The sequence below is a fragment of the Arvicanthis niloticus genome, chromosome 16, assembly GCF_011762505.2.
Source record: "Arvicanthis niloticus isolate mArvNil1 chromosome 16, mArvNil1.pat.X, whole genome shotgun sequence".
NCBI classification, from domain to species: Eukaryota; Metazoa; Chordata; class Mammalia; order Rodentia; family Muridae; genus Arvicanthis; species Arvicanthis niloticus.
Genome location: NC_047673.1, coordinates 33,690,488 through 33,703,599, shown reverse-complemented (window position 1 = coordinate 33,703,599; position 13,112 = coordinate 33,690,488). Strand labels below are relative to the sequence as shown.

Genomic DNA, 13,112 nt, shown 5'->3' with positions numbered 1-13,112 from the left:
GTGAGGTAACAGGGCACCTACCTTTTCTCTCCACTTGCCTCTATAAATTTCACTAGATCATTCTAGGAAAAGAAAATAGAACAGCTTTTTTAAAAATATTTTTTTAACTTAATTTTCAGGTTTCCTCACTCCATTTTCTAATCAAACAGCAAGCTGGGAAGAACTTTCTCTTGCTTCCCATCCTCTGCATTCCAACCTCCAGATCTCTTGATTCTCAAATTGCCTGAGGAGTTCTCTTTTCACTGTTGTCTTTTAATAGTATTCGAGTAACTTAAGCCAGAGCCTACTGCTCCTTTACAACCCTATAATGGGTTCCTTTGGTGTTGACATGCAACGCAAATGACTTTCCGTAGAATTCCCAGACTCCTTTGCGCTTGGCCACTGCCCGCCATACTACGACCGGCTCTTCTAAGAATTACAACTTCAAGCCGGGTGGTGGCGGCAGCGGTGACACTTGGCTGTAATCTCAGCACTCAGGCGGCAGAGACAGGCGGGTCTGTGTTGAGTAGGGAAGCCTAGTCCAAAAACCAAGTCCCAGGACAGCCAGGCTATCTCGAGAAAGAAACCCTGTCTCGAAAAACCAAAGGGAAAAAGACGACGGCTTCTGTGGAGAATGACTTCCTACTGTGGTAAATATGGCGTCCTTCTGTAGCAAATAAGGCTTTCTTCCGTACTTAAACCTCTATCCTGGGTTATTTTATTTCCCGACAGCCTGAATCATTCTTTTTTACAGTGACTGCACATCGCTAAAGTCAGGCATTTGGGGGAATCTAATGTCACCTTGCAGGGAGGTACAATACAGGTTCTTTTATCTGAAGAGGGAGCTCCTGGATGGCTTCTTCTTACAATGATGGTGTCCCTCCGTACATCATCGCATACTCGAATTTTTCCTGATCACTTTTCTCTACCTGAAGCCATTTTGTTAGTTTACTGTGTTCCCCACATGATGAGAGATGATGTCTCTGTGATAACTGGATTTCCGGTCTTTGGGTTTGCTTGTTTTTGTTTTTTTTTTTTTTTTTTTTTTCCTTTTTTCACTTTATGTTGAGCGCTGGAACATTGTCATGTGATCAAAGTATTTCTATTCCTGTTTGAGAAATGATCCGTTAGTTTATCCCATGCCATTAGCTTTTGTCTTTATCTGTGTTGACCGGTAAGCGTTTTGGATGATTATTTTGCCTAATTAGAAGGTATTGGGCCATGCTTGGTGGCACATGTCTGTAATTCCAGAATATCTCTCATCATCAAGCCAGTTTTGACCACATAGAGTAACACCTTAATAAATGACTAACTTTGTTTGCTATCCTCATGAGGTTGCATATTGGGTGCAGACAGCATAATGCTCGAACATCTGATAACCTAATGAAATAAGTGCTATTTCTATGCCTTTGATCTGTTAGGAAATCCCTTTCTACCTAAATAGCATTTACAAGCAACTCTTGACATTTTTTTTTTTCATTAAGTGTCGAAAGTTCTGTATAAATGCCTGGCAAGTTGTTATTTAAAATTTCTGAATCAGGTCTCACGAAAACTATTAACTAATGCATATTCATGAACTCATTTTTCTAAAGGATTGGACTAAGAGCTGGAACAGGTGGTAAAGAAGACAGGCTTTTTCTCTCAACAGAGTGTCCAGTGTAGTCAGCAGGTAAGACTAAACTATTTCACGGCAATACCAAAAACTGTATTCGTATGTGTAACATAAGCTGGGGCAACATTTAACATGAGATCCTAAGAATGGAGGGAAGCTCTGAGCAAGTGATGTTCAAGCCCAGATCTGAAGTATGTATGTGGTGTGTTCCTGAGTCCTAACTAACAGAAAATAGTTGGTGGTTATTAGTGATAAAGAACATTTGAGGACTAGTGGGGTGCCTTGCCTTACTCTATTTAGGAGTTGATGCTGGGACCGTGTCTGCTGTCAGTGCTTTGGGTAGTAAGTGGGGAGTAACCACTCCAGCACCCCCACAAGCTACAAAGGAATATTTTCCACAAGCTACAAAGGAACATTTTTCAGTGTCTCTTTTTGAAGTTTCTTTGTTTTTTTAAATATATTTTATTTATTGTATGTGCATGCATGTAATCAAGTGAAAATGGAATCAGTCTTTTTTTTTTTAACCATGTGTGTCACTGGGAGTGTCATTAGGTGTGGACAGCCTCAGGATCAGCACTATTTTAGCCCCAGCCCCTAGTTGGGAATTTAGAAATGACCTCAGGCACCCATGCTTCTATATGTTAACCTTTTCCCTGCACTCCTCACTTCCTGTTCTCAAACATTCTTGGGTGTGCTTGACCTTGCCACGTGATTACAGGACTGACTTCTGGTGAGTTCTGCCTTGCAAGAAATTGATAAGTAAGGTATGCATGTATGTATGTATGTATGTATGTATGTATGTATGTATGTATGTAGACAGATTTTCTCTGTGTAGCCTACACTGTTCTGGAACTAAGTTTGTAGACCAGGCTAGCCTAGAGCTAACACAGATCTGCCTTCCTCTGCCTCCCAAGTTCTGGAATCAAAGATGTGCACTGTCACTGTGAATCCTGGTAAACTGCTTTTCAAATCAACAGAACAAGTAGAAGTAGAAATGGCAAGAAAGAAGCTTGGAGAGAAGAGAATCACATCAAGGTGCAATTGAATGTATTGAAAGAGAATGGCTGCCAGGGCGGTGGTGGCGCACGCCTTTAATCCCAGCACTTGGGAGGCAGAGGCAGGAGGATTTCTGGTCTACAGAATGAGTTCCAGGACAACCAGGGCTATACAGAGAAACCCTGTCTCGAAAAAAAAAACAAAACAAAAAAAAAAAAAGAAAGAAAGAAAGAAAGAGAATGGCTTTTGTATACCAGCCTAGACTTGATCATGGCTTAAGATTTTGTTGGTTAAATACTCTTAGATATGGCCTTGATAAATTGAGTCAGTTTAAAGAATAGGTGTGGGGTGTGATTTTTTTTTTCTCCCCAGGGGATCCAGCCTAAGCCTTGGGCATGCTAGATAAGCATTCACTAAGCTATAGCTCAAGCCTGTGTGTGTGTGTGTGTGTGTGTGTGTGTGTGTGTGTGTGTGTGTGATTAATTTTGAAAATTTAAACTCTTGCCCCAGCAGTTGAAACATGCTTTGTTTTCATATGATATATTTTGCCAAACTTTCATGCTATGTCTCTGAGATGCTTTTTTTTGTTTGTTTTCTTTTTTTGTTGTTGTTTTTTCGGGATAGGGTTTCTCTGAGTAGCCCTGGCTGTCCTGGAACTCACTCTGTAGACCAGGCTGTCCTTGAACTCAGAAGTCTGCCTGCCTCTGCCTCCCAAGTGATGGGATTAAAAGTGTGTGCCACCACTGCCCTGCAAGAGGTGTTTTTTTTTTTTTTTTTTTTTTTAAAAACATGGCCATTTCAAAGTACTTTTGAGCTGCTAATTCCTATCCCACAGTTTTCCCATTTGCTCTTATTTAAAGAGCATTTAATTTCTGTTCCCACAGTAAGACATGAGAACAATAAAGAGATCTTTTATTCAGCACAGGATTTGGACATTAAGCAAAGGCATCTAGAAACACAATAACATGTTTCTGTTGCAGCTTTAAATAGTTTCTAGTTTTGGTTGTGTTGGTAGTGGTATTTTGTTTGTTTTAATGAAGGGAAAATAGAGAGCAGCCTTCATTTTGCCTATAATTCAAAAGACATTGGGATGCCATAGATTTCATGTCTTTTTATTTATTTTGTATTTTGGACCTCAGAGACTCTGTAGAATGGGTGAAGAATCTGCAGTCCAGGAATGACATCTTCCCTCTCCCTGTCTTGTTGTCTCAACATCCTCAGTCCTTTTCCTCATTGTAACTGCATTGCATGTCAATGATTTAGACAGAGATGAGGGCCTTCCAAGCTTATCTGTTGGTACAAAAAATGAGTGATAATGATGATAAAAAGAGCTACTGTTCCTACCTCACTAAAAGCAGCAGGATCCAGTGTAGAATGAGTTCAGAAATAAAGCAGCACCGACCCTGCACGTCCAGCATTTACTCCGTGCCATGGACCGTGCCATGCACCTTTCAGACATCTTTTTATTTCCTGTTCACAGATCCTGCACACAGAAGAAAGCAGGACCATCTCACTGTGCTGCCTCCAAGTTTTGTCACCAACTACCGCTGACCAAATAGTAGGTTTGTTTTAATACGCCATTTAAAAAAGCAAACTCATACTCTCTGCAAGTCTCTTTATTCCTCTGTCACATTTTTTGCAACATAATAATACTTGGCATGTAACTTATTTGAGGCAGGTTTTCATATAGCCCAGACTGGGCTCAAACTATGTTGCTGAGGATGACTGACCTTTAACCTCTAACTGGCCTCCTCATTTCAAGTTAGAAGCTTGTAACACAGTCAATTGTAAACCACTTTTTCCTTTTTATTCTTTTCTCATACAATATATCCTGACTGCTGTTTCTTCTCCCTGCACTCTTCCCAGTACCCCCACCTCACCCTCTCCTCCCAGATCCACTGCTTCTCTGGTTCCCTTCAGAAAAGAGCAGGCCTCCCAGGAATATCAACTAAAGAACAAGCTGCAAACCCTCACGTATCAAGGCTGGAAAAGGCAACCCAATAGGAAGAAAATATCTCCAGAACAGACAAAACGTCAAATACACACCCCTACTCCCACTGTTAGGAGTCTCACAGAAACACTAAGCTAAACAACCATAACATGTATGCAGAGGACACAGCTCAAACCCACGCAGGCTTCATAATTGCTGCTTCAGTCTCTGAGACCCTCTCTGAGCCCTGGTTAGTTGATTCTGTAGCTATGCTCTCCTGGTGTCCTTGACCCCTTGATTCCTCCCTATGCTGTTCCCTGAGCTCTGGGGAGGTAAAGCTTGGCTGTGTGTGACTCTGCATCTGTTCCCCTAAGCTGCCAGAGGAAGCCTTTCTGATTATGCGAGGCACAGATCTATGAGTTTAGCAGCATTAGGAGTCATTTCACTGACTTTTTAAACTTTAATGTTTATTTTTGTACCTATCATGTTTGGTTCTACTCTAGACCTCTAGGCTACCCAATGTTCGGTTCCTGGGCATCCAGGCAGTGCCAGGCATGGGCTCCCTCTTGTGGTGTGGGCCTCAAGTTCATTAGACATTATTTGACCACTCCCACAAGTTCTGAGCCACCTTTGCTCCAGCATATCTTCCAGGCAGGACATGCTATAAGTCTGAAGTTATGTAGCTAGGTAGATGTCTCAGTCCTTCCACTGGAAGACTTGTGTGGTTAGAGAAGATGGCCAGATCAGGCTCTGTATCCTCCATTACTAGGAGTCCTCACTAGGGTTACCTGGCAAATCCCAGGGAGTTTCCACATGGTTCCCAAAATATTCCCCAGCTCCAGCCATCTCCCAACACACACACACACACACACACACACACACACACTCTCTCTCTCTCTCTCTCTCTCTCTCTCTCTCTCTCTCTCCCTCCCTCCCACCATCCCACCCCTCCTCTTATTTCCACCCTCCCCATCTGACCCCTTCTACTAGAGAGGTCTATGCACACCCCACTCCTGTTACTTAGCCTCTATGGGTGTGTGAATTGTGGCATGATTAACCTTTTCTACCAGCTATAATAGCCACTAATAAGTGAGTACATACTTTATTTCCTTTCTGGGGCTGGCTTGGCTTAATTTTTAATCAAGCGTAATTTTTTTTTTCTAGTGTTGATTTGCCTGAAATTTTCAGTATGTCATTTTTTTTTTAACAGCTGGGATTTTTTTTTAACAGTAATATGTTATTGTGTATATGTACCAGATATATTTTATCCATTCTTCTGAGGGACATCTAGGTTGTGTCTAGGTTTTGGCTATTTTGAATAAAGCCACTATGAACATATGATGCCTTTGTGGTAGGATAGAGTGTCTTTTGGATATATACCCAAGAATGGTATAGCTGGGTCTTGAGAGAGATTGATTTCCAGTTTCCCGAGGAACGAGCTGCCATACTGTGATTGCCATAGTGTCTGCTCAAGTTTGTACTTCCACCCGCAGTGGAGGAGTGTGCTGCTTGCTCTGCCATCCTCAGCTGTCACTTGTTAACTGATCTTACCCAAAGTAGTGTTTCTCACCATTTCAGATTCCTCTGTTTAAAATTCCCTGTTTAAATCTGTAGCTTGTTTTTAAATTGAATTCTTTGGGTTTTTTGTGATATGTAGTTTCTTGAGTTCTGTATATATTTTGGATATTAGCCCTCTGTCAGATGTGGAGTTGGTGAAAAAGTTTTCCCATTCTATAGGCTGCTGCTTTGTCCTATTAAAGGTGTTCTTTGCCTTACAGAAGCTTTTCAGTTTTATGAAGCTCCATTTATTTACTAATTGTTGATCTTAGTACCTGCCTTTCTTCTATCAGGTTCAGTGTATCTGGCTTTGTGTAGAGGTCTTTGAGCCACTTGGACTTGTGTTTTGGTATATATATATATATATATATATATATATATATATATATATATACACATGGATTTATTTGCATTCTTCTACATGCTAACATCCAGTTAGACAAGCACCATTTGTTGAGAATGCTGTCTTTTTTCCCCATTCTGTATTTCTGTCTTTATCAATTCAAGTGTCCATAAGTGTGTGGACTTACATCTTCATTGATCTGTTTCTGTTTTTAATGCCAATACCATGCAGTTTTTATTACTATTGCTCTGTATGTGTTACAGCTTGAAATTAGGGATGGTGATACCTCCAGAAGTCCTTTTATTCAGGATTTACTTATTATTTGTCTTTATTTTTCCATATGAAATTATGTATTGTCTTTTCAAGGTCTGTAAAAAATTGTTGGCATTTTGATGGGAATCATGTTGTTTGTAGATTGCTTTGGTAAGATGGCCCTTTTCACCATGTTGATCCTTCTGATCCATGAGCATGGGAGATCGTTCCATCTTCCAACATCTTCAGTTTCTTTCTTCAAAGAATTGTAGTTTTTGTCATACAAGTCTTTCACTTGCTTGGTTAGGATTACCCCAAAATATTACACATTTGTGGTTATTGTGAAGGGTGTTATTTCCCTAAATACTTTCTCAGGTCTGCCATTTATATAAGGAGGGCTTCTGACTTTTTAATTAATCCTGTATCCAGACAGGTGTTTATCAGCTGTAGTAGTTACCTGGTAGAATTTTTGGGGTCTTTTATATAAACTGTTACATCATCTGTAAATAAGATACTTTGACATCTTTTTCTAATTTGTATCCCCTCGATCTGCCTTAGTTGTCTTATTGCTATGGCTAGAACTTCAAGTACTGTATTGGATAGATAGGGAGAGAGTGGGCAGCCTTGTCTTGTTCCTGATTTTAATGGAATTGCTCTCCATTTCATTTTAGTTTCTCTCCATTTAATTTGATGTTGGCTATTGGTTTGCCGTAAATTGATTTTATGGTTAGGTATGTCCCAGTATTCTCAATCCCTCCAAGGCGTTGAAGGGGTGTTGAATTTTGTCAAAAGCTTTTTTTGGGGAGAGGGGCATCTAATGAGATGACCATGTGGTAAACGGTTGATTTAACGGTGGTGGCGCACGCCTTTAATCCCAGCACTTGGGAAGCAGAGGCAGGCAGATTTCTGAGTTCCAGGCCAGCCTGGTGTATGGAGTGAGTTGCAGGACAGGCAGGGCTACGCAGAGAAACCCTGTCTCGAAAAACCAAAAAACCAAAAATAAAGTTATGCATAACTTTTATATAGTGGGTATGCGAGCTTGCTTGACTGTGGCTCCCTTGTGGAGGTCAGGACAGTCTGAGAGTTCATTCTTTGCTATCACATGTATCCCAGAACCAAACTCAGCTGAGTGGCAGGCAAGCTCCTGGTGAGCCATCCCCCCCAACCCCCCACCCCCACCTGTAAACCATTTACTGAAGTCAGTTTCTCACCATGGCCCTAGTGTTTAGTATATTTTAACTTTGGGTTGTTATCTAAGGCAGGTGTTTGCCCCGGGGTGACTCTTGTGGATCAGTGCTGTCTGGAAGTGATTCATACTCCTTGTTCAAGAGGAGAGCAGCTAAAACAGCATGAATGAACAAATGAAGAAAACGGTAAAGACAAGTGGTCAGAGAGGGCCGGGCGGAAGAGCCCTTGACAGAATGACGCTAAAACAAGACGAGGGGCGGACCGTCCAGAATACCAGAGTGGACCCTCCCCATGTAACATACACCATCCACGATGCAGGTGAGATTAGCCTGGATCCTGAGGAAGAGGACTACCTAGAGTGCATCATAAGAGGTGAGTTCTCTGAACCCGTTCTGGAAGAGGACTTACTTTTTAAATCCTTTGAAAGCCTGGAGGAAGCGGAACAAGACCTTTCTCGCCAGGTTCTGGAAGCGAGCTCCCTTCTCGAGTCTTCTTTGGAGCACATGACAAAGGGGACAAAACAAGAGAAAAGAGAGGCCACGCAAGAGGCACCTCAGCAGACTGTTGGGGTGAACTCAGTACTTGGATGTTCTGAGTTCCTGACAAGCAGGAAGCTTCCTGTTGGAAAAACTTCACAAGTTGATTTATTCAATCGTAAGCAGCTTGCAGGCATTACTGGAGAGAACCCCAAGGTCTTTGCATACTGTGGTGCCTTATCGATGCTGGAGTGTCCTCATGCTGGGTGCAAAAAGAAGCTGAGGGATAAAACCGCCCTGAGGAAACACATGCTTGTCCATGGGCCCCGTCAGCACGTGTGTGCTGAGTGTGGGAAAGCTTTTACGGAGAGCTCGAAACTAAAGCGGCATTTTCTGGTGCATACTGGAGAGAGGCCGTTTCAGTGCACCTTCGAAGGCTGTGGGAAGCGCTTCTCACTGGATTTCAACTTGCGCACCCATGTCCGCATCCACACGGGTGAGAAGCGCTTTGTGTGTCCTTTTGATGGCTGTGAGAAGAGCTTTATTCAGTCAAATAACCTGAAGATTCACATCCTAACCCATGCAAAGGCGGGGAAGAAATGCTGAAAGCCGAGACAGATTGCCCTCAGACTGGGTAGTCTTAATGGCAGAGGCACAGGTGGGGGTACATGGATTATGTATGGATTATTATTTGTAGGGATGGATTCTATGGCTAAAAAGATTTTGCAACTCTAGAAGGCATGCTTGTATTTTTTCTATTTACTTCATTATATAATTTTAAGGTCTTATTTTGTATTCCATAGCATAGTTCCAACAGAAAAGTCAATGGTGAAAGCAGTTCAAAAGCATAACCTTTAATATATGTGCTACACTATTGAAGGTGGTAGGTTTTTTGTATACTTCATAGAAAATCATTTATTTTTAATTATGTAGTTTCTAATTGCCTAGCTTTACCTTTAAAAGTGTGCTTCATGGTAAATGTGACAATCCCGAAGAATGGGCAGCTCTGGCAGTAGTCAACAAATGGATACATACTTCTAAATTTAAGTTTCTTGATTTTTGTTTTCCTCATACCAAACTATATTAATCTTACTTACATGTGAATAGTTATATAAGAAAGTGGATCCATCTGAAGATTTTAGGCGTTTCAAAATAAAAGGAAATAAAACACTAGAAATGAGTTAGATTTCTGGGGGAAAAAAGTGGATTGAAAAGATAATAACCATTCAAAGTGCATGGCACTCAGGAGGCAGAGGAAGGCAAAGCTGTTACGTTTGAGGCCGGCCTGGTCAACCTTGAGCTCTGGTGTCAACTAAAACTATGGTAGTGCCCTATCTCAAAAAAAAAAAAAAAAAAAAAAAAAATGAGAGAGACAGAACATTTCATTGTTCTTTAAGCAATAGCAAAAGGGTGGGGTGGTTAATCCCAACCCCCAGAGTATAGACAGATCTCAGTGAGTTTGGGGCTAGCCTGGTTCATAACAGCAAATGTCAGCTCAGCCAGGACTGACAATGAGACTTTCCCAGAAAAGGTATTAACATTCAGTATTGATACACCCGTCCATTAGGGAGTTGTCAAAGCTCTTTTGATACCATTTCCAGGAGTTCTCCACTAAATTTCTAAATTACTAAATTAAGTCCACCAGGCCAAAGTGACAAAAACTACCTCAGACACCAGAAATGTATGCTCTTGTAGTTATGGAGGCTAGGAAGCTACCAGTCCAAAGGGTCAGGCCAGGACTTTGTTGACACTGTGGGGTCTTCAGGCACCACTTGCTCCTGTTTTCTTTGTGATGAGTAACCATCCACCCTGGAGACCTCATCTTATCTATAAAAAGACTTCTCTTCAGATAGGATCACATTCTGGTTCTGAGGTACTGGGAGTTTTAATGTCTGAATATTGAGGAGGATACAACCCATAAATTTTGTGCAGTACTCTTGGCCCAGTAACTTTTATTTCTAAAGTTCTTTAGAAGTGCTTACAGTCATGTTTGAAAGTATTTCCTCAAGGATATTAAAGAAGTTCTATTTGATTGTAGTACATTCATAACATAAATGTCCACTCAGTAAAAAACATTTACCTAAATCATGCTAGGTCTCCTCAATGGAAAACTATGCAAATGTTTTTAAAGGACCTCACAAAGGGAAATGGGGTAGGGGGTAGGGGGAAGAGTTCATGTCTAGAGGGAACCCATAAATAAGGAGATTTGTTGTTTATAATAGGATAAACTTGAGTGTGCATGCTAGGGAAGGAATTCACAGCAGTTAAATGTGGACAAAGGAAGAGGTGGTAAAAATAAAACTAACTCTGTTATAGCATTTAACTTCTTTGTATAATTGTGAAGTGAACTGACCAGAAAACCTGCACCCCTGCCCACCAGTCAGTGTAAATGATTTGGTTCTGGTAGAAATGCCAAAGTCCAGCTTAGTTAAATGCCACTTTGTCTTGAAGATTTACCATATCCCTGGAAGTTAAATCACATATTTTAGGGGAAAAAAAGATGAGTGATGATAAATCTTTATAAATGCCAAAGTTTAAAAGCAACCTGCCTTTGAAAATCAGGGCTTATAGATAGGTTGACTTCCGTGTGAAGGTCTTGCTTATGGACAGTTACAGAATGTTAACTATTTAGTAAGATAATTCTATCTTTTATAGGAATGTGGATCCTTAAACTCCAGATTAATATCAGTAAAGTAGTGCACAAAAGCCATTCATAAATTTCAATTTTCTTCTAAATCAAACACCCATATACAGAACTTAAGGCCAGTTTAATCATGGTGATGGATCATGTGTCTACCTGGTGTTTGCTTTGCCAGCCTTGTGTCTGACTCCATCCTTTATGGATTCTAGTTTCAGAGTAAAGATTAAAGACCAATCAAAAGATGCAGAGATTAGGGTGCAAGCTCCTCAGACTGGAGCCTCAGAACACTCGAAAGGATTAAGATTGGCTCTCCTTGTAAAAGCTGGTCTGCTCTAAACTCCTTTCACGAGAAAAAGTCTCTAAAGTTATTAGATGTTCATATCTGGATGTTGAGGCCTAGAAAGTCCTGTGAAGGAATAGGATTTTATGTGGCTGGCCTGGCTTTTCCATCTCTTTTCTCCCTAAAGATGTAGATGGAGTGGCAAAGAAAATGAAGACATGGAAAAAGAGGCAAGATATTGAGGAGTCACAGTTGAAATACTTTCTCATGTTTTAATTTCATGTGCATTGGTTTTGCCTGCGTGTGAGGGTGTTGGATCCCTTGGAACTGGAGTTTTGAAGCTGCCATGTGGGTTCCAGGGTCCTCTGGAGGAGCCATTGCTCCAAACCACTTTTTTTTTTTTAATATGTGATATTTTGCCTTCATGTATGTCTGTGCACCATGTGATTGCAATGCCCTAGATGCCAGACTGGAACATTGGTTCCCCGGGAACTGGACTTAAAAGGTTATGTAGGCTCTGGCAACTGAACCCGGGTCCTCTAGAAGAGCAGTCATTGCTGGAACCACTGGGTTGAGGCCCCAGCCCTTTTAATGCTTAACAAGTGAATGCACACATACTTTTCATATTTGTGTTTTACATAAGAAACATCCAAGCAAAATTACATTTTTACATGAATCCAGATACTGCCATTTAATCAGCTCCACAGCTGGATAATAGACGTGCACACATGCACAAGCTAGATTTTCTACATAATGGAAAGCTTATTTTGCCAACACCTGTTCCTTCTGCCTCCCTACTTATATTGATACAAAGCACACTATTTCAGCCTGCCATGATGGCACATGCCTTTACTCCCAGCACTTAGGAGACAGAGGCATTTGGATCCCTGAGTTTGAAGCCAGCCTGGTCTACAGAGTGAGTTCTAGGACAGCCAGGGCTACACAGAGAAACCCTATCAAACTTGTCCCCATCCTCCCCAAATACATTTGATTTTATTCTTTGTTTTTAACATATTTTGCTGTTGATAGTGGTTTTTTTTTTTTTTTTTTTTTTTTTTTAAATATAGTGGCGTCTAATATTTTCCACATTACCAAAGGCTGTATCTCCTTCAGGCACTAAAACCAGTATCTGTTGCTTCTACACCTTAGGTGTTCTGAACAGCTTTACTAGGCAAGGGGATCAAGTTGTAAGAGTGAAATAATAATAGTAAGTGGTTACATAGTAATCCTGCTTAGGTTTTTTTTTTTGGGGGGGAAGGGTGGGGGACAACAGTTTTTCCACACAGAATGTTGTGATTACAGAAGATGGGCTCCCTGTGGTTACATTGTTTGTTATCCATTTTTAATGGATTATTTATTTGCTAGTGAGCTCTGAACTATTGAATCCTTGTATATTTTAATACTTATCAGGCAAGTATTTTCTACTAGTTTGCAGATGGAATTTTAATTATGTTGATTTCTTAGCTGTATACAAGTTCTTTAGTTTTGTGGAATTCCACTAATTGTTTTATTTTATTTGTTGTGGTTTTGGTTTGACTTGGGTTGGGTGGGTTTTTTTGGTTTGTTTGTTTTTGTTTTTTTGTTGTTGTTGTTGTTTTGTTTTGTTTTGTGACAGGGTATCTCTGTATAGCGGTGGCTGTCTTGGAACTCTCTGTAAACTGGGCTGGTTTTAAACTCCCAGAGCCACCTCACCCTACCTCCCAAGTGCTGGGATTAAAGGTGCGCCTCCATGGCCCTTTTTAACATTAATTCTTCCAACCTATGAGGAAAGGATATCTTTTCATTTGACATTTCAGTTCCAGTAATATAATTTTCAGTGTATGGTTCTTTCCTTTAAATTGCTTCCAAAGTATTTTTA

At 40.7% G+C, this 13,112-nt stretch overlaps 1 protein-coding gene across 1 annotated transcript; it reads left to right on the top strand.

Moving 5' to 3' along the window:
- The first annotated feature begins 390 nt into the window (after positions 1-390).
- Positions 391-9,068, top strand: Zfp42 (ZFP42 zinc finger protein). Its single transcript, XM_034519800.1, has 4 exons — positions 391-629; positions 1,572-1,648; positions 4,068-4,145; positions 7,928-9,068. Exon 4 carries the CDS (start codon positions 8,019-8,021, stop codon positions 8,937-8,939), a length of 921 nt encoding a protein of 306 aa, XP_034375691.1. The 5' UTR covers positions 391-629; positions 1,572-1,648; positions 4,068-4,145; positions 7,928-8,018; the 3' UTR covers positions 8,940-9,068.
- The last annotated feature ends 4,044 nt before the right edge of the window (positions 9,069-13,112 follow it).

Bases quoted from the DNA above. Each gene is read 5' to 3' on its own strand.
- Zfp42 (XM_034519800.1), top strand. From the start codon at position 8,019: ATGAATGAACAAATGAAGAAAACGGTAAAGACAAGTGGTCAGAGAGGG.